This window comes from Dendrobates tinctorius, unplaced genomic scaffold (genome assembly GCF_039654945.1).
Source record: "Dendrobates tinctorius isolate UK_male_01 unplaced genomic scaffold, ASM3965494v1 ptg000013l, whole genome shotgun sequence".
Taxonomy (NCBI): domain Eukaryota; kingdom Metazoa; phylum Chordata; class Amphibia; order Anura; family Dendrobatidae; genus Dendrobates; species Dendrobates tinctorius.
This window is the reverse complement of record NW_027361681.1, coordinates 17634235-17656673: the sequence shown is the minus strand read 5'-3', so window position 1 is coordinate 17656673 and position 22439 is coordinate 17634235. Positions and strand designations below refer to the sequence as shown.

At 41.8% G+C, this 22439-nt stretch overlaps 1 protein-coding gene across 5 annotated transcripts in view; it reads left to right on the top strand.

The window, feature by feature from the left end:
* Window positions 1-21453, top strand: part of RXRA (retinoid X receptor alpha) — a 276687-nt gene extending 255234 nt beyond the window's left edge. For all 5 annotated transcript variants that reach the window (XM_073559470.1, XM_073559471.1, XM_073559474.1 and 2 more), the window contains 6 exons: window positions 3428-3597; window positions 4742-4871; window positions 7992-8124; window positions 9179-9270; window positions 9941-10046; window positions 14901-21453. In XM_073559470.1, coding sequence (XP_073415571.1) covers window positions 3428-3597; window positions 4742-4871; window positions 7992-8124; window positions 9179-9270; window positions 9941-10046; window positions 14901-15048 — 779 coding nt within the window. In that variant the 3' untranslated portion in view covers window positions 15049-21453. The remainder of the gene's footprint in view (window positions 1-3427; window positions 3598-4741; window positions 4872-7991; window positions 8125-9178; window positions 9271-9940; window positions 10047-14900) is intronic.
* Window positions 21454-22439: the final 986 nt, after the last annotated feature.

The window sequence follows — 22439 nt, the reverse complement described above, 5'->3', positions numbered from 1 at the left end:
TTCCACAATCACAATGTCTCCTCCACTGATCATTTCAACCGTTGCTTACACCTTCATCAAGTTAAAATGATTTTTACATGTTAGTAGTCACATTTGGTTAAAGTTTCAAAAAGTTTGTTTCTAATCTTTACCTATTCCTTCATTTTTACACCTTGCTCCCATTTTCAGCCCTTTTTCATATAATTATGTTGATCCCAGCTGCAAGGTGTGCGGTTTGTGTGGCCATGACATACTGTCGTCACTCACTGTTATGTATCATCAGCACACCATTCCCAGGTCTACTCCCCCATGAGGGCTCTTCTCTCTCTTGTACTCACAGACACCAGTGCTGCAACAGGTTTCATGGTCTTCCCATGCGGTGTCTGTCCTGGATGCTGTGACTTCTCTTTATGTTCATACATGACCTACACACTTGCTACGCTTTCCCCTTCTTCATTCTCTTATCTGAATTATACCACTTTCCTCCATCCCTGATACATCTCTAACATTGATAAGGGAGGGAAAAAGCAGACTGTATCAGCCAAGATCTCATTTAAATGTATAAATATGTGTGTGGTCAGTACAGAGGACTTGCACATGACTTATTCCGTGATTTATTCAAAGACCATACTAAGGAACAGGGTCACTCATTACAGGTGGAAGAAAGGCGACTCCGGCATCTAAACAAGAAAGGGTTCTTACAGTTAGAGCAGTCACACTGTGGAATCACGACCACAAGAGGTAGTAATGGCAGACACTGACAGCTTTAAAAAAAAAAAGGGCCGGATGAGTTCCTCAGTACACATAGCTTTGTGGGTTTTAGTTAAATTAGTGACAAAGGGTACAGTTGATCGGCCTAGGTCGTATGTTTATTTTTTCAACCAAAGTAACTGTCGTACAAACAACATGCTGTCCTGCCATAATCAGCCGCACAGCCAGCTATATGCCGGAGTTGCACAGACCCTACAGCCGTAAAATACTAGAGAATGATGACTATTTTTTTTAAAGATCAATTTAGCATTTTGTAATCAAATGAACAATAAAAATGAAATTAGTGCAAGTTTGCCCATATCCTTTGGGTCTTGTTCCCTTGTGTAAAAAAACATTTTTCTTTCTCTGCTGTTTTTTTCTCAGCCATTGTCCATAACAAGCTCAATAGAAATCTGACTGTTGCTGCATCTTTTTACATATTTTCCCTTTTTAAATGCAGTTTTGAAGCATTTTTTAATACACAAACCGCCGGGATTGTGCACTTAAAACAGGCGATTGCACTTTTTTTCAGGCTTCCCATATAGGGGTGAGGGTCGGTTGGGGAACGCACAGTTCAACCGCATCTTTAAACGCAGTGGACATGAATTTTCATGAAATCACATTTGTTTTGCTTGAAATGTTAAAAGCTACAGATTTACCGAAAAAAGCGGCAGGAAAAAACTCAAAACTTATGCTACGTGGGAATATGACCTGAAGTGCTTTTCTTCAGTTTGTAGATGAGACTCCGAACGTCTTTCTATAATATTGGCATGTTCTGCACAGCGGCGGGTTTCCGATCTGGCATTACTCCGCCTCTTGTACATCGCTCTGTCGATGCATTCGCTTGTATGTAATTTTACGTTGGTGACAAAGTGATCTCTGTGTGATAAGAGGGAAATTGTTTTGCACAGTTGCACGGAGAGGATCATTTTTCTCTTAATAGAATGATCATAACCTGCTGGGACTTGTTCTTTCGCAATGGATAGAAATGATCAGGTTTTCTTAGCTCTCGAGGACAATTATCCCAACAATAGACTCCTAATATGCCGGCCATCATCTCATCACATATGATGTCCAATGAAACGTGTAGATGTCTCCCATCATCCATCATTCCAACCTCCATTATTTATCTGGACAGATGAAGCATGATTTCTAGAAACACACATCTGCTGGCCACGGAAAAGTAGTGTCATGGGAGATAAAAAACGCATGTGTATGAGCTGTAGACAGACGACTAAAGCCCCTCACACATCAGATAGCTGTTGGCAGAACGATGGATCGGCCCGTGGCTATCTCACCTGACTCCCAGACACAGCAGCACTTGCTTGGCCAAGCACGCCTATATTCTATATGGGAGCCACTGTTGGACATGCCTGGCGGCAGGCTCGGACTGGCCCATAGGGGTACAGGGGAATCCCCCGGTAGGCCCCTGTGCAGACACAGACCCTAAACCCCACTGTATGAGCAGTACTTGGCATAATTGACTTGATTCAATCTGTAACTGTAAAAGCAGCATCTCATCATTCATTTACCAAACTACCCAGTTTATTATTATATTCAGGTGTAGTAAATTTGTCAATGAGGATAGTGTAATATTTGCATGCAGGTGAAAAGAGGGCCCCCACAAAGTCAATGTTACTAGTGGGCCCTTGGCACCCCAGTCCGACACTGCCTGGCGGTGACTTTTCTCACAGAGCAGAGAACCCAATGCTTTGCAGTCTGAATTCGACATGTCGGATCCTTAACTCCCTCGACAATTAATGGTCATGCGCTCCCATGCACATTCTACTTTAGGCTGCATCTGATGATATCTGTGGATTTGGCCGACATTTGTCTGTGTATGCTTTTACTTCAGTTCGGCTATGAAGGACTTCTCTGCTGCCATTACAGGTTTTGAGTAACTTTACAATAGAGTAAAATATTTCAAACTTTGTCGACTTTCTGTGGGCTTTCCATAGTGACTATTGCTTCTAACTCTTCTACCAGGTAACTTTGGCCGTTGGGTTACATGAAAGTAGCTTTGCCCTTCTGCATTTTGTTTCCACAGACAGATGTAATAGTCACTGGCGGTCCTGGATCTGACCGCATGTAGTGTTTGCTCTCAGTGCTTTTCCCAATCCTAGCAGCAGGCCTTGAACTTTGGCAGACAATTTCCCAACAGGCAGAAAAAAAAACTCCATTTGAGAGCGCTGCAGCTCCAAAAATGTAATCATATTATTAAATAATTGGGAGGACTGGAATTTGCTGATTGTCTCCAGAAAGGCAGCCAGCGCCTGGATTTTCCCATGGTTCATATGTGCGAGAAGTGAACAGCCTTTGGCTTGCGTGCATCGCAACATCAACAACGGTCACAGCATATGGTACAAAGAACAATGCTAAATGCAATTAGACACACTTCCTCCAGAATATAATGCAAGAAAGATGCTCGCTGAACTCCCGGTGAGCAGCAGGGGAGACAGCGGGCCGAGGGTCCTCACCCAGAGATCGCTCGCCTGCTGTCTGCACTCATTTTCCTGGTTTGCATTCTCTATGATATTCGGCATTGCAGTACAGTAACGCTCAGGACTCCCCACTAGGGGGCATCATCAGCACCTGGGTGGTTTATACTTTCTTCTGTTACATTTGCTGCCATGTAATAGTCTGATGTTCTTCACACGTCACTCTTCCTCATGCATCTTCTCTGTTACTTTTCGCACAGCTGTGCAGGAGGAGAGGCAGCGAGGGAAAGACCGCAATGAGAACGAGGTAGAGTGCACCAGCAGCGCCAATGAGGACATGCCAGTGGAGAAAATCCTGGAGGCCGAACTGGCGGTGGAGCCAAAAACAGAAACTTACATTGAGGCCAACATGGGCCTCACCCCTAATTCTGTAAGTAGCACTTAGGGCGGTATGTTAGATATCACGGTATCCTAGTTTGTAGATCTGAAGGTGTAAATTTGGCTATTTTTTGTATATGTTACTGGCAGACCAAGGAATAGAAATTTACCACTGGTGCTGATGATGGGATGGCGTGTGTGATTTTAGATGAATTAGAGTCCGGCTCCTGGATTGGTTTTCTTGTCATTACATGTCCTTCGCTAATCATATCATGAAATGCGTCACCTCCTTTGGTAGTTCCGTGAAAGAAATACCCCACTATGGTAGACTTTGGGAAATGTAGACTTTGTACCTGCCTTGTACATTAGTCTGATTTCCCATTTGCTCAGGCTGTGACTGGAGCATAAAGGCCAAAATACACATTAAAGAAAAGCGGATCTACCTATTTGACGAATCAAGCCAACCTTACAGTGGGTACAGGGACAAACGAGGTCGGAGAAAAGAAGGTTCAAAGCAGAAAACAATCCATTTGTCCTCAGATGTGATAGGCCACCCCCCAGGGTGCTAGGAGAGGACGGTGTAGATTCTTGTATCTTTAGTGAATGGAGAATGTCTGAGGACACGAGTATAACTGAAATATATTCTGTGTTCGGGGGACTGACAGACGCGTGCAGCTTGTATGGAGCGCGCAGTTGTATATTTTTAGAAGTTGCAGTGACTGAGCTAAAGGCGAGATGCTGTATAATTTATCAGGACGGGGACACGCTGGATTTCCATGTCTTCTGCGAGGTGACAGTATAAGCAAATCGTGAAGTGCGCTTCAGCATGAGTAAATGTGCTGTACAGATCTCACCGAGGTCTCGTCCCCATCGTCCCTTGATAGGTCTGGAGAAGGAAACTTTGTCTGCACATCGGTAATCTGCTTGTATCACACATTTCTCTTTGGATGAGCATTTATACTATAGTTCCCACATACGTTGGATAGGAAGAAGACCATACACCCAAGATATTTATCTGCAGATCCCACGTATTTTAGTAACATTTTCTGGTAGTCCTATGTATATGACACACTTCAACTTTTCAGCAGATTTCTCCAAATTTAGCTTGTTCTGCAAAGTTTCTGCAGTGAAATCCTTCCAGGCTTCAACACGGTATATAAAACTATATAATTAACAGACTTTTTTTTTATTTCCAGCCCAGTGATCCAGTCACCAACATTTGCCAAGCAGCGGACAAGCAGCTCTTCACTTTGGTCGAATGGGCAAAACGAATCCCCCACTTCTCAGAATTGCCACTGGACGACCAAGTAATACTGCTCCGAGCAGGTAAGTCGGGTCGCTGGTGCTGATTATTCAATATTTTTGTGTCACCTACATAAACATTCCTTGAAATTACTCTGTGAGGCAGTTGGTGGCTTGTAAGCCCAGTTCCTGGATCCAGTCCCGCCAGTACACAGAGCCCGCTGCTTTATATAACCTCCCTGCAGGATTTTACCAGTGACTTCATGTATTATTGAGAGCCGGGAACAGACTCTGGGGATTGACCGCACATGAAATATTAACAGCCCAACATTCAGCGAACGGTTCAGCTGAATCCACTCATGCATCTTCTAATAGTAGATGAAACGCCGCTTCAGGGAAAATGGAGCGGACATGGGCAACGTGCTGAAAGGCAGGCCTGGGAAGAGGCGTTTCGCTCAGCCTAAATTTCACATGGTGTTCTGGATAAGCGTCCAGACCCTACGTGTTAAAACCGATCGATACTTTATTTATCCGAGGAGGAATTACTGAGGACGATTTTTGATAACACCTGAAAACAATGCAGGAGTTATTCCAGGAAATACACGTCCTTAAGGTGACCTCTTCTGTCAAGATAGTTGAGACTTGCAGTCTGCCATTTCTGGCATGTTAGTAGCGGGAAAGCAAAGTAAGGCCACCAAGTCTAGGACTTGTCACCCAGGTTTTCTATCCTCCTGAACTGCAGCATATTGCTGTATTTCAATGCTGATTTGCCATTCAGATTCTTTGTGTTAAAACCAAGAGCGGGGGAAGGGAAGTGCAAGCTGCTCTGAGTGCATTTCAGGCTCACAAATGTTGTCAGTTTTCACGCCCCTTTTAATCCAGATGAAACACCTTCAGATGTCCATTTCCTCTGTGCAGGACTGTGGAGTTTCCTCTGTGCAGGACTGTGAAGTCGGTATGCCAAACCTGCGACTCCAACTCTGACTCCTCAATTTCCCTTCCACCGACTCCACGACTCCGACTCCAACATATATTGCTTATATTTAAGCGAAAAATTTATTGTAGTACAATGTGAACATCAGGCATTTAATCATTTTTATGATACAATAATCAAGACATTTAGATAGAACATAATATATATTTATTGGAATACAACTTTAGAACACAAAAAACTGTCATAAATTGTAAATATGTAATACACTATGTAATATCGATTTTATATATATATAACACTATGTAATAAACTATGTAAGTTCAACAAAAACATACTAAATAACATTTGTGCAGTCTATGAATTTGTTCTAAGAAATAGAATTGCCTCCATCAGATCCTCCTTCATAGATGACCTAAAATCTGACCTAATAATTTTAAAGCCAGAGATCAACCTCTCTACAGTAACTTGGGTTGGAGGCAAAGCCGTAACCACATGGGCAACATCTCTAACAATTTCCAGGTATAAAGGAATTGCCTCATGCACAGTCAGTTTTGATGAACGGTTGAATTTTTCTTTTTCTTTGCGAACAAGTAAAACATTTTGCTGAAATATAGTCAATCTGCTTGCTATAGGAGACGGAGTGAAATCTTTTTCCTTGCAGCAACTCTTTGCCTGCTCCATATCATCCAAATACTTATCAAAGTCAAACTCCTCATCTGATGAGGATGAAGATATGGCAGCAGTAGCACTGTCAGGACCCAAGTCCTCTTGCGCCTGGCAGTCCTCCTGTAGGCCACTCATCCTAACTGCTACCTCAGTCAGAGCTTCTTTTCCTTTAGTAAGCTGTTAATCATCAAGCAATATACGATGACTTGGGTCCACATAAATAGCTGCCAGAAAATTTTTATTTTCCAATAGCTGTGTCTCTCTCCGTTTCATTGAAGCAGAAATGCCATCTGCGATTAAATCTCCTCTTTGGGACAGGCAAAATAGCAAGTTCTTCCACTCCCTTATGAAAATGCCAGGAGTTAAATCCTCAGCTTGTAATTTTTTAGTCACGGTAAATAGGTGATTAAGCAATTCATTCAATTCAGCCACCTGTGTCCATTGACCTTCATTTAGGGTTACCTGAGGGTTCGCCATATCTATAAGAAACGGTTTTAGCCAGGATCAAAACTAGGGGGGGGGGGAACCTCATACTGTTCCACAGAATCTCATACTGCACACCTCAGCTGCTGCAGAACATTATACTGCACACCCCTACACTTGAAAATAAAGCCTGCACCTTAAGATGTGGTGAATGCAGTCTATTTATTCCAACTATCAATTGATGTTGATGTGTTACTGAAGATGAGCAATGCCTGTCCTGGGCATCCTTTTGGGCAGCTATGAGGTGTACCTGACTGGTGCTAAAAAAAAGGAGTGTTAGTCTGTGTGCTACCCGGCTTTCATTCTTTTTGGTACAGATAAGATATGGATAGACAGATATGGATAAATGGATAGATAGAGCAGATTTCTAATCTGCTTTTGCTATTGAAAACATTATCTATGAGCTCAAAAACCTTTCAGGTGATGCGGTTTTTCAAAAAAGCTGATCTGCTTTTGCAGCTGAAAAACGTATCCTCAAAAAACGCAGCAAAAATGCTGTGTGTGAATGTAGCCTTAGACCAGGAATAGAACAGCCATTTATAGGACATTTCATAACTTTCCCAAATTCCTATGAAAAAATATTCAGCACATTCTGCATTGAACTACTGTACCCAATTTATTATATATTTTAGGAGTCGGACCATTTTATACCGACTCCGACTCCACCAAAATGAGCTCCGAGTCCGACTCCACAGCCCTGCCTCTGTGTGTCAGTTTTTATCATAATTTCAGTCAATGATTTTCTCTTATGAGAATATAAATAAATTGCAAAACTTCTCTCCATTCGTTACGATGTTACTCACTGGCAATGTAAGCAGTCAGTGATTTTTCACAGACACATAAACTTGTATAGGTAATTTTTTGATCCGTGACTTGAATCAAAAACCGACATCTCCAAAATGTTATTGTGGACATACAGTCCGCCAAAATAATGGTCATGAGAACAGCTCCATAGATTATAATAGAGATGTGTCGAACACGTATGTCATTCTAGAACGTCTGAATGAGGCCCTAGGATCAATGTGTCTCAGGGGTGCGGTGCTCATGTGATGGGCTGGGAATTACTCCTCACGGTGGTGGAGGTGCTGTATGTCTTATAAAATATTTTTGGCTGTGTGCAGGCTGGAATGAACTCCTCATCGCCTCCTTCTCCCATCGATCAATAGCTGTCAAAGACGGGATCCTTCTGGCTACCGGTCTGCACGTCCACCGCAACAGTGCGCACAGTGCAGGAGTTGGCGCAATTTTTGATCGGTACTGTATTACTTGTTGTTTTCTGACTTGAGAGATATCAGGACGTAACTTAGTGATGGAATTGGCAGAATTATTTAGGAATTTGTACCCCACAGTGCAGAAATCCTATAATATATTGATCAGCAAAAATATATGTAGCGTTATGAACTAAAATCTCTGTAAAAAAAGAAATCTGAATTCCTGTAAGAGGCCGGTGTCTGTACCGAAAGCATCACATTCTGTTGGAGTAAGATTGGCTTCCCTCTTAAGAGTTTCATTTTTTTACACTTTTGTTTTTTTCTCTCTATGTTCCAAAAGCCGTAAAGTTTTTACTTTTCCGTCGACATTGCCGTATCAGGGCTTGTTTTTTTTTTTGTGGGACGAGTTGTAGTTGTAAATGACCCCATTCATTTTACCATATAATGTACGGAAAAACATAGAAAAAAAATCCAAGTGCGGTGAAATTGCAAAAAATATTCCACCATTGTTTTTTGGGGTTCAGCTCATGAAGTGGTAAAAATGATTCTTCATTTAGTATGATTTTGATGATACCAAAATTGTGCAGTCTTCTATATATTTATGCATTGAAAAAAAATTCTGAAATTTGTATTAAATAAATGATGCAGCAAAAAAATGGCAATTCTGGTGGTTTCCATTTTTTTTCTCCTTTTTCTTCAGCATTTAATGTACGGTTTAATGTTATATTTATATAACATTAAACTGTATTATTATAATGTTAATATTTTGATAGATCGGACTTTTCGGCATATGGCCATACCAAATTATGTATATCTTTTAATTTTCTTTATTTTTGAAGGGGAAATCCATGCCGATTTGCAGAATGACATCTGTATATTTCAAAAAAGTTTTGTTCCCCACACAAAAAGCTCAATCATAATGGAAATAATTAAAAAACAAAAAAAATCTGTAAAATAGAAAACCAAAATCTGCTATTTGTTTTTATAGGAAAATTAGTTTGGGGTCATATTCACACACTACAGATCTTTCCATTTGCTAGAAAGCATCACAAATTCCATCCCATATGTAATCCATCTGCCACTTTATCTTTTTTTAGGGTCCTCACAGAACTGGTCTCCAAAATGCGGGATATGCAAATGGACAAGACCGAGCTGGGCTGCTTACGAGCGATTGTCTTATTCAACCCAGGTAAAAATACTAATTTACTAAAAGAGGCCAAAAACCATGAAACTGAATCCACGACTGTGAAAATATGGAGTGTAATACAGGGAGGAAGGGAAGGTCTTCCACCATCTCTACTGGCAACCTGAGCCAGGGTGATGCAGCCAATATGGAGATTGCTGCCAACTCGGCATCATATCCCGTCAATCAGCTCCTTGTTATATTGTATCAACATTTTCACACAACAGATCTGAGATTTCATGTCTTTCCTTTTCACCTTTTTTTTTCCTGATCCTCCCTTTATCATTTTCTAGTTTTCAGACATAAGATGCACCCTGGGTTTCTACAGCAGAAAATAGGAAAACATTGTAGAGTAGGGATGGAACAGATCTGTATATTCTACACCTAATTACACACACTCTCTGCAGTGCACACACTGTATACCTTACCACATTTATCCTCCCTGGAATGTGACTGATCACATGACCTGAGCAGTCTTCCAGCTAGCCAGGACCTTCAGCGTCTGTGCAGGTCCTGGTCACTTTCTCTCCTGCTTTGCATAGATCTGATAAGAGAGCGATTCTCTCTGTGATTGAGGAGAAATCCTTCCCAATCAGGAAGCCTCGCATCTCATAGTGCAGTAAAATTTGGTATATTGAAAGTGTCCTCTAACCTGCAATGATGCTGTTTTGTGCAGATTCTAAAGGTCTCTCCAACCCCTCGGAGGTGGAGGCGTTACGTGAGAAGGTCTATGCATCGTTGGAAGCTTATTGCAAACACAAGTACCCGGAGCAGCCGGGAAGGTGAGTCGCTGCCGTCCCTCGTCTATGTGGGTCCTGTGATTTCTCTGTACTTTTCACTGCTCACAGTCTGCCCGGCAGGAAATCCTGAACAGGTGGAGTATTTTTGGTCTGGTCTCTATTCTGCTGGTCAAGTTCTTGTCACAACCTATGCAAAAATAACGTGAACAGGAAACCAGACGAAGTAGAGACATTGGATGCTGAAAAACAACAAATATGGCAGCTACTAACACAACAGAACAAATGGAAAGGGGGCAATTCTACATGTGTAAATGGTTAATATCTCTAAAATACGTTTTATTGTTCCATATGTGGTGAAGCATCTTTGCAAATGGACCTAATCAAAGATCTATCATTTTTGTGTCTACAGTTCCTATGCAGGTCCATGCATTTCGATGGTGATAGATATAAAAGCCTTGTGTAGTATAGTTCTGGACCTAACTAACTTCCATGGGTTATTGAGAAGAAGTGATGGAAGGAGGGACGACTGCAGGACCAAACCACATCGGATGTGTAACCATGGAAACACATCTCTGCATAGGAGCTGTAGGCACAAACGGTCTTGAGTTTTAAGATACAAGTTGCTTATTTGTGATGTTAGATGCAATGTAACAGTAAACCACATTGTCTGGTAAATGTAGAAAACGTGCAGCCACTTTGCGGACAGACGAACACCTCATAATAATAATAATAATAATAATAATAATAATCTTTATTTATATAGCGCCAACATATTCCGCAGCGCTTTACAGTTAAACAGTTTCAAACACAACAGTCATAAGTAACAACGTTAACAATACAATAATTAAAGCGAAATAAGACGACCCTGCTCGTGGGAGCTTACAATCTACAATGAGGTGGGGGAGATACAAAGCACAGGTTTGTATTTACAATGATGTATTTACAATGATGGTCCAGTCACCTTCAGGGGGTGGGGGTTAGATGGACAAAGTGAATGGGCTACACACACACAAACATAACATGACTTTGATTACTGAATGTGATAGGCCGCTCTGAACAAATGTGTTTTGAGCGAGCGCCTAAAACTATGCAAATTGTGGATGGTCCTAATATCTTGGGGTAGAGCATTCCAGAGAATTGGCGCAGCACGGGAGAAGTCTTGGAGTCGGGAGTGGGAGGTACGGATTAGGGCAGAGGTTAGTCGAAAGTCATTTGCAGAGCGCAGCGGTCGGTTAGGCCGATAGACAGAAATGAGGGAGGAGATGTAAGGGGGTGCCGCACTGTGGAGAGCTTTGTGAAATAGTAATACCTCATAGTGGAGGAACCACCGCACATGCCAAGTGGTATAATAAAGCTTGTTTCCATTGTGGCGCCATTACACATCCAGGCAATCTGTTCAGGTTCGCTCGTTCTGATGTTATGGATGATATTCCTGTTTTTATCTTACAAATTACTAACATTCATGTGTGTAATCCTCCTTCTATCAGTGCAGCACACAGATAATAATCCTGGATTATATGGCGCCTGTTACATAACGGGACATTGCTGGCTACTAAACATGCCCTGTTCACGTGACCGACAATATGGCTTACACCCCTGTGAATAGTTGAGTGCCAGGAATCACATGACTGACACCATGTTTAGGCCTTGTCGTTTGCACACACACCAATCCATGAGCGATACCATACTTCTGGACAGAAACAAGAATTTTTTTTATTTTTTTTTTTTTTTTGCTTCCTAAACGCAAAGTTAAGGAACTTTATAAACAACCTAGATTACAAAATTACTACCTTCTGCTGAGGCAGAATGTCTGTAAGCCCTTTATCTAGATGCAAAATTGTTACAAAGCCATCAGAGCGCCTTCTCCTGACAGCTCCCTCTGCTTCACCTTCCCTCCTCTAAGAGTTTATGATAGCTGCAGGGAGGGGGCTGTACACTGTTCTCCAGTGTGGGGAGGGTAGAAAGTATCTAGTCTCTGGGAGGGCAGAAACAATGGCAACATGGAAGAAAACACATAGAGGTCCTCAGTACAGGATAGAAGCTGAGCTCTTGTATGAACATATGTACCCTGGATACACACAGAGTTCACATGCAGCCTGTATTACTGGGAGAGAAGCTACCACAAGAGACATTTTGATCAGGCAGTTAAACTGCATTCATAAGGAGCTCATCTACACTGGTAGAGGGCATTTGTCTACCCAGGACAAGATAAGTAATGTACCATATTTTGCTCTCAGTCTTGTAAACATGGCCTAAGAAATATGAATCTGTATGCTAAACACTTTTTTCTGCTAAGCACTAATCCATGTTCTTTCATCTCTCCCTCCTACAATGTCCAAGGAAGTACCAGGAGAATTATCGTCCGCACTGACAGAGATTGGAACCTTCACCCGGCCATCATATGTTTTAGGTTATAGTTGTACTTCCTGGATAACGTTCAGAAAGTCTTGTTTTTCCTGGCACTCAAGACTGCTATTCTCAACAACTCAGCAGAAATGATCCCCTTTCTTTGGCCTTTTTCCAATCTGTAAAAGGATTTGGTTTATTTTTTTCTCTTGACCACGTCTATTGCGTGATGACGGGGAGAAAAATATATAAAAAAATTTTATAAAAAAGAGTTCCAGATCCAATGACAGTGAGTTAAAAATTAAGGAGAGTTTTCAGAGCTCATACAAGTTGAATCTGCGAGGATTCATCTGTATCATGCCAAAAAGTTTAACCTATTCTTCCAAGTCAGATTTCTGGACGGCTGTAGCCTGAAAGGTCGGACAGCAGCGTTACCAATACACCTTTTCATCGATAACTACACATCAGTACGGATACAATATCCCAAAAAGAGCCACAGATAATTGGGGACCATGCTAATCCCACATATACAGTGAAGGAAATAATTGTTTGATCCCTTGCTGATTTTGTAAGTTTGCCCACTGACAAAGACATGAACAGTCTATAATTTTAAGGGTAGGTTAATTTTAACATTGAGAGATAGAATATCAAAAAGAAAATCCAGAAAAATCACATTGTATAAATTTGCATTTTGCAGTGAGAAATAAGTATTTGATCCTTTAGGCAAACAAGACTTAATACTTGGTGGCAAAACCCTTGTTGGCAAGCACAGCAGTCAGACGTTTTTGTAGTTTATGATGAGGTTTGCACACATGTCAGGAGGAATTTTGGTCCACTTCTCTTTGCAGATCATCTCTAAATCATTAAGATTTTGAGGCTGTCGCTTGGTAACTCGGAGCTTCAACTCCCTCCATAAGTTTTCTATGGGATTAAGGTCTGGAGACTGGCTAGACCATTCCATGACCTTAATGTGCTTCTTTTTGAGCCACTCTTTTGTTGCCTTGGCTGTATGTGTTGGGTCATTGTCTTGCTGGAAGACCCAGCCACGACCCTTTTTTTTAATGTCCTGACGGATAGAAGGAGGTTGTCACTCAGGATTCTATGGCACATAGCTCCATCCATTCTCCCATTGATGCGGTGAAGTAGTTCTGTGCCCTTAGCAGACAAACACCCCTAAAACATAATGTTTCCACCTCCATGCTTGACAGTGGGGACGATGTTCTTTGGGTCATAGGCAGCATTTCTCTTCCTCCAAACACGATGAGTTGAGTTAATGCCAAAGAGCTAAATTTTTGTCTCATCTGAACACAGCACCTTCTCCCAATCACTCACAGAATCATCCAGGTGTTCATTGGCAAACTTCAGACGGGCCTGCACATGTGCCTTCTTGAGCAGGGGACCTTGAGGGCTCTGCAGGATTTAAAACATTTACAACGTAATGTGTTACCAATGGTTTTCTTGTTGACTGTGGTCCCAGCTGCCTTGAGTTCCCCCCCATGTAGTTTTATGGTGATCTCTCACCTTTCTCATGATCAACGATACTCCACAAGATGAGATTTTGCATGGTGCCCCAGATCGATGTCAATTGACAGTCATTTTGTATTTCTTAATTTTCTTACTATTGCACCAACGGTTGTCTCACCCAGCGTCTTACTTATGGTTTTGTAGCCCATTTCAGCTTTGTGCAGGTCTATGATTTTGTCCCTGACATCCTTATAAAGCTCTTTGGTCTTGCCCATGTTGTAGAGGTTAGAGTCTGACTGATTAATTGACTCTGCGGACAGTAGTCTTTTATAAAGGTGACTATGTGAGACAGCTGTTTTTAATGCAGGTAACGAGTTGATTAGGAGCATCTAACTGGTCTGTAGGAGCCAGAACTGTTAATGGTTGGTACGGGATCAAATACTTATTTCTCACTGCAAAATGCATATTTATGCAATGTAATTTACTGGATTTTTTGTATATTCAATGTTAACATTAACCTACCCTTTAAATTATAGACTGTTCATGTCTTTGGCAGTGGGCAAACTTGCAAAATCAGCAAGGGATCAAATAATTATTTTCTTCACTGTACATACAAGATGTGTCGGCACACCGACTAATGAATACATGAACTCCAATATTGCTGTAAATGTTAAAAACGTAAAGTACTTAGCGGATTTTGATCAAAGAGCACAAAAGGCTCCAAGCACATCAAGGTCTATCTAAATATGGACGGTCCCTATCACTTATGTCCCACCTCTCCATGTATCAAACCAGGCCTCATCTGAATGTAGAGTGAACAAAAACGAAAAAAGGCGTAGCTCACAATTAAAACCTCATATGGGAAAGGTGGGTGGATAAGGGTGCTGACCCCTGGAGGGGCTTTGCATATTGGCCACATGGAATATTTGTGCACCTGTAGATTAATTTAATACTGAAGGTGTGAGGGCCCTATTTTTTTTTGTGGTGTTAATCCAATAACCCCCATAACTGTAATGCATTAAGTAAAGTGATTCAATGCAAATATTTTTATTTTAGTTCTAACTTTTATATATTTTCTATTCTCAGGTTTGCAAAGCTTTTGTTGCGTCTGCCCGCTCTCCGCTCCATCGGCCTCAAATGCTTGGAACACCTCTTCTTCTTCAAGTTAATAGGAGACACACCTATTGACACATTTTTAATGGAGATGCTGGAAGCGCCTCATCAAATGACTTAAGACAAGCAAGGTCTTTTTGTCCCCATGTGCTGAGGGCAATAGACTTCTTATAGGATGTTCTCGAGAGACACTGTGGTCCCTCCACACTTAAAAGAAAACGTCCAGGATCCCTCATCCTATGTCACATGTGCGCCTTTAGTCCTTCCGCAGAACTAGGACCGCACTCTCCCATCATTAACAGCATACAGTGACAGATGCCTGGGATGTGTACAGGCCGGGCTCGCCCCAAAGGTCTCTCTTGTTTGTTTCAGATGGCTTGGTTGTCGCTGCTGAAGCTTCGGTCGCTGTTATTGGTAACTTTTGGCCCCAGGAAAATCCGCACAGTTTTGTGAGGGTGAATGTATTTTTATTTTTGAATTTATATGATGCACAAGGATTGTGAAAAACTGATCCTTGTCATAGCTGGGTCATCGCCGTCAACGGTCCGTCACCAGCCAGGCTCACGATATTGGGAGTATATTCCACAAGTGGAGTTTATAAGGTGGGATATCTGATATTAGGCCTTAAACATCATGAAAGAGCCACCTATCATACAGCGCAGCTCAGTGCGGAGCTGGTCACATGCCCCTCACCTGCATTTTATGGGGAGAGTACGATGTGTGGACTGTTTTATCCTGTGGTGTAAGTGCTAGTCGTACGATAGCTCCACAGCCTGTTTTTTTTTTTTTTTTTTTAAGAACCATTTGGGTGATTGGTTAGCTTGTATTAAGGCTCTTTTGGAACAAGGCACTACAGAATAATGGAATTATTTTTGTTTTTATGTATTCAAGAAAGTTTAGAAGCCCAAAGACTGGGATTTACTGCCTCTTTGCTAGAAAGCGAAAAATATTATTAAAGAAAAAAGTTTTAAAAAAATTCTGTATCAAAAGAGCAAAAATAAAAATGGCTCTTTGGATACCACGGGTAGAATTCAGGGATTTTTTCCAATGTTTTCAATAATCCTTTTGGCTAGAGGGGGCTTCAGAGCATCACTTAACCCCTCTGGTCACAGAAGGGACAGGCAGAAAATCCCAGTCATTATTTTAGTATGAAATTACAATAGTCCATGAAACTCAAACAGAAGAGATCCACACAACCAAAAACACAACTTCATATGCAGCGGTTCTCATCCTGGTTCCACCTTCCCCTGTGGCTGGTTGATCATCTCTGCCTTTTACCTGCCGGTGTTGTAGGCTGCAGATCTGAGCATCATCTTTGGAAGTCTAAACATCTTATTTTTATTAAGTGCAGATTCCATCTTTATCCTATGGAATTTATCAAGATGCATAAAGACTGATGATCCCTGCCTTGTATTTAACAAGAGTTTGATGCTATAACTGAAACCAGAGGATTCTTTGTTATTTTCCTCTTGTAGTCATTGCTACTTGAGCATCTCTGGATGTGTAGAGTATCCAGGTTGAAAGAGTTGAGCCCATGATATTGTCAGTCAAGAGGGGTAGGGGGATCCAGCAGCTTCTGTGTTAGGTCTGCACTCAGTTCCTGGGTCAGTCAGTGCAGATATGGAGTAACTGGCCTTTTTTGTTTCTTCTTGTAAAGCATAAAATGGGCTATGTATATTTTCCAAAGAATCTTGTTCTCTCTTCGTCATAGTCGCTCTCTGTTCTGCAGGAGAGTGGGTTACTCGGAACCTGAGCCAATGCTAAAAGCACGCTTCTGTGAAGCCTCCTGCCGCCCGTCCCTTTCTTGCCTGCAATTGGTCAAGCGCTATCAATGGCATTGTTATACCTCTTCTGCTTATTTTAATATAGTAGTAACAAGCAGGGAAAATCACGGGAACTCCTCCAGCCAGAGCCGGGCGTTCTTTACCTCTGCTAGCATCCAAAGTGACAGCAGATATGTAAGCAGCACATTACATTTAGTAGATAGGAAATGTCAGAGTTAACAGGGATCGGTAGTTAAAGGGATATTCTCAGGCTTAGGCCGGGCTCACACATGCGAGAAACTCGGACGAGTCTCACTTGTTAATACCCGGCATTGCCGCTGGCACTCGGATCGGAGCGTGCGACCGCATAGCAATACATGCAGCCGCACGCTCCAGTCCTGAGTGCCGGTGGCAATGCCGGGAATTAACATGCAAGACTCGTTCAAGTTTCTCGCATGTGTGATCCCGGCCTTAAAGTTATTCCCTGTCCCATGATCATGTGCACATTGATTTCAATGAAAGCGCCAAAGATCAGCTGAGCACAACGCTTGGCAATCTGCTGTGGTCCTATTAAGTGCGATCCACCTTCACTCCATTCAGGTAGGGGTCTTCAGAGACCCATTTATTGGGTTCGGTGGGGGTTTCCGTGGTTGGGAAGTTATCATCTATCCCAAACTTCAGAATACCCTATTGTGATGCATCTGGAAAGGTCCCAGAAAGTGCTCCTTACAGTAATGGCAGGTCGAGCTGCGTTGTGCCCTCCTTTTGGTCATTTTAGCCCACAGTCGTGATCCCTCTAATACATCACATGACAGAAACTATCCTTCACATTGAGACAATCAATGCAGGAATCCATACAAGATATGAGGCCATTGCCCCCCATCCATCCCTAGTTCTAGTAACAATGTATTTCCCCATATATAAGGAAATAATCCATTTTTGCTAACACAAAATATAGAAGTTAAAAATCTAAATCATTGCACCATGTTCTAATACTAAGTTACCGTTCTTACATCTCCTCCACTCAGGCAGGTTTAGTGAATCGTAAGCTGATTTGTGCAGATATGAGGGTAAAGAGAAATTAAATCTACATTATGCAGTTTTGTTCTATGTACATTGTTGAAAAATTTTTGTGGAAGAAAAAGCAAAAAATTATTATGAGTATTATTTTGGGAGTTGTAGCAGATTTAAAAAAATCCTAAACAGTGGTTGTTACCCAAAAATAGGCAAACACCCCTCCATCTCCTCCTGTCCTGCCTGTGTGCGGTTACAGCCGACGTGTGAATCTACTAATCGTTCAGTGCCTTACTGATGCAGCCATGTCACTAGGGAAAGTCCTCTCAGATTTGGTGCAGTGACAGCCACAAGCCTGATCCTGTCCCATATGGAGCGGCTCTGTGCACGTGAAAACCTTGCCTTAATGCCTACAGGGACAATGACCGCCAGTTTGTTGGCCTGACCCCAAATTGTGTAATTTGTACTTCACCCTGGAGGCTGTGTACATTTCATCTGGACAGATTCTTCTTTTTTTTTTTTCAAAGTAACCCCTTAATTGCTGCTTTTCTTTAGCAGAGTCAGAACATAACTAGAGATACATTGAAATGAGGCCATATGAAAGTTGAGTAGGCTGACAAAGGAGAGCTATAAATCCCACCATCGGAAAAAGCTCATTGACAAATTCTCAGCTAACTCATTCTACAGCAGGTGATTTAAGGTGAAGCATACAGTCCTGTTAAAGCTAAGGTGTTGAACATTTTTGAATGAAACAACTGCAAAAGTAAATTTGAATCCAAAGTTTTAAAAATAAAGTGCCAGGGAAGGTGTCCTTATAATTTATGCTTTTAATAACCTTTATATCTGAGTTTTAAAGGGACTCTGTCTGCCCAGAATGACTGTTCACACCAAGCACTGGAGCCCGGTACCCCTTCTCCTACTCATTTTCCCTCTATCTTCACCTCCCTCTTCATTGATTGACAGCTCTGGCTTCATAGAGCTAGCGAAGGGGCAGAGACAGACGGAAAACAAGCAGGTGGGAAGGGGAATATAAATGATTGGCCGCACCATGGAGCACCGAGCGCCTGTACTGAACAGTCATTCTGTGTCAACAGAGTCCATTTAAAAGACTATAGTGGGTAATGATATGTAGTTAGCTGTAATATACAGAAAGGATATTTGCAATGATCCATATTACCTAATCATTATAGATATCTGTTTACATATATGCTCCTTTGGGCTATGTTCAGACAAACCTGGGAGATGGCTGTATTAATATGCAGCTCTGTGCTCTTGCCCATAGAGAACGATCCGATGACATGCTGTTTGCCATGTTTGAAATTAACAAGGTCTTACACACAAGATTTACAAGTTCATGCTGTGATTTTTTTTTTCTACATGGACCAACATAAATTGCTTATTTGCTTTTGCACGTGCTTATGGCACACTGAGTCAATTTATGTTGATTTAACCTGGAAGTTCTATCAGTGGCTTTACTCCAAGGCCTTCATAGAGAGTAGTAGATGCAGAGCAAGAACCAGAAACTAAAGAAAAGAAAAATTCATGTACATTAGCCACCTATCCTCATACTCAGTAGAGTAAGGCTATGTTCACATGTCCAGTAGTGATCAGTTACTGGATCCAGTAAGCAAAAAACATCCGTTACAAATGAAAGAAAAACGGATGGCCGTTTTCCATAGACTTCAATGTAAAAAAAAAAGAAAAAAATGGATCCAGCAGAAATCCGTTACGATATTTAAAAACGGACTACAAAGTTGTGACTGCACAACATTTTTGCGGCTGGAATCTGTTCTAACTGATCAATACTGGATTTGTAAACCTGGCCTAAAACTGTCCGGGCCGATCCTGTGCACACATGATGCTGTAAGATGTGACAACCCTAAATATGCTAATAGGGAATTACACATGCCCAGGATCCAGCACACTGCACAGCAGGATTACCGTAGAGGGCGAACGCCCGGCTCAAGCATAAAGCATCGATTTTGAGATGCTGCAGGACTCTGGAGGATTACATAAAGAGCGCTCTAGGGATCACCAGCAATGAGAGTTTTTTTGTGTTGTTCTTGTGATATTATGTCTAAATAAAAAAAATCAAATAAAAGTTGTGTATTACAAAAGTAAAACAAAAAAAAATTAAAAAAAAACATAGAAAGGATCAAAAAAAATATTGTATCAGCAAAGTTTAAAAGAAGATCTATTTTTGTATTCTGGATGGACCTTTATCCCGCTGTATCAGTTTTGTATCGACTTTCATGTGTTCTGGATTCTTGTGCGGTCGGGTTGTGTTGCAGTTTTACAGTATAGTATGAGGGCGGACCACGTCAATGCTATATCATCATGTGCAAACTATTGCATTTTATGCTAGGGCTACATGGCAACTGGTGTCACATTGTGATGTCGCTTCTAATGATTTCTATCATTTCACCTACGACAGATGCAAATGTTTCCAAAAGAGTTGCCGTAAATTTTAATGCATGTGACTGTGACTTGTTTGAGACATTTCTTCAATTTGGCCATTTTTTTTTTTCATTTTTTTACAGCAAAGACTAAGCTCTAATGTAGTTCCATGACACATGTCGCCATGTAGCCCCAGCCTTAGTATGACAAGTGGGGGTGCCAATTCTGTCCAAAAGGTTGCAAAGTCTATGATTTTGCTTTCTTAATTTGAAAGAATGTTACTTTATCAATTAAAATGTCACTAAGAAACTGATGATACAATCCAAGCATACCGTCTCCTCAATGTTCTGCAAATGGCAGTGGCTTAATCAGGTCACATCTGGCTTCCATTGCAGGTGAACAGTGATCGGATTGTAGCACATCAGATTTTGCAACATTTAATATGCAAGATAAAGTGTTTTTGTTGTTTTTTCACTTCTCTGTTATAATGAAAACTGGCCACAAGATGGTAGCAGAGAATCATTAACCATTGTGTGTATTTGAGAGGATGCCCATGATACCAAAATCATAGAGAAACCTCTGTAAAGGGGGTAAATGACCTCCTACCCAAGACTTTAAAGAGATCCTGATGCTTTTCTGGATTTGTTCTCGTTGATGTATCAAGTGATTAACTAGTTTCAAAAAGACTTTTCATTTTCCTTCTTGGAATGATTGGGAGGGCACTAAAGAAGAAGTTAGAGCCCATCTAGTAAATTCATAATGAAGAACCCCTTTGGATATTCATGAAAGTAATGCTGTGGATAAAAGAGTTCTTTAAAGAAAAAGTGAAAGGTTCTCTTTAAAGTTCTTGCCATCATTCTACCTCCACTGCACCTACTGCATATGCACCCTTGTAATAACTGGTGCACAATATCTGCAGAGAAGACATGTGTTACAGAATGTTTATAAATTACATTTCCACTATTAAAATCAGACAGAAATCTTGCTGGCGCCTCAAGTGTTGTTGGTCTTTACCACAACCTCGGCATAAAACACTGATGGCCTTGACTGGTCCTCCAACACCTTCATGCTTTGCGCTGGAATCTCATTGGGCGGACATCTGTGTCCAGCCCCCCTGGAGCTCTCTGGTTATGATCTCGCTATGTATCCGTGGGCTGCTGTCCCTACCGGCCTATCTATTCGTAGTGTCATGTGATTATTGCCTTTCTGCTCAGCTCGGTCTTACTGTGAATCACTTCTGCACAAGTTGTTAATGTCAATATGAAAAGCATTGGAAATCCGACTATTTTCTTGATGAATACTGGTATTAGAATTGTAACAGAACGAGCGTTTATAAATACAAGTTCAAGGTTGTGGTGCCTCAGTGTCTTTCTTTCTCACAGTTTTATAAGGACTTTTCAATCAACCTTGACAGCACCACGGAAAGGGGATCCGCCCTTAAGAGCAGGAAACCTACAGGATAAAAGGGCGGTACTTCTATGCCGCATCAGTTGATTTCCTGTCCTTGATGGGGGAACTTTGCCAGGATCATTAGTATCTGAAGAAATAAGACATTCCCCTGCTGGCTGGTCGGCTCAGGCAGTAGTCCCTTTCCAGCCTCGACTGGTCCACCTGTGTGCCGGTGCGAGCAGCAGTGGTCGGTCAGTTTCTGTACATTCAAGTGGCCCATGCGCGGGGTACACACTATGAGGCACGCCCTGATTATATGCCAGCCAGGGACACTTGACCCGAAGGTAATTCCTAACTTCCAGGGATGGTGTTGGAAAAGGCACCATGAAGGGCAGGCTGTAATTGGCAGGTCCTATATTAAAATGTGGTTAGACCACCAGTAGGGCGGATCTCTTAGCTCCTGCAGTCCCTCTTGGTAGTATGGAGTCAGAACAGGAGGAGCAGCAGCAGCGTAAGCCCCAGGAGAAGGTGGCGCGTCGGTGACACAATGGCAGCAGTGGTTTCTCGGAATGAAGGCAGCAGAGCCGCGGCTCCAGTAAAGTGGATGAATCCCCAGCTGTCAGAGGGGATCTAACAGCTGATATAATTCCTCCTCCAAATTCGGTACCCTTGATTACCTACGAGTGATAAGTGATCTTTGTGAAAGTTCACTTTATAATCAAGTACCTTTCTTGTCATTTTAATGTCAGGGAAATAAATGTGTAACAAAATCTGAACACAGGGAATGTGCACTATGTAAAGAAGGGTTGTCAAATTCCTATCAGAAAAGGCTCTGTCAGTCGTGTATCGAACAGGCGACGTGTGAAGAGTCCCCTAACTTTGCCTCTGAGTTAAGGTCTATCATTTGTGCATCGGGGCGTCCCTGGTTTCCTTTAGAGGATACCGACAA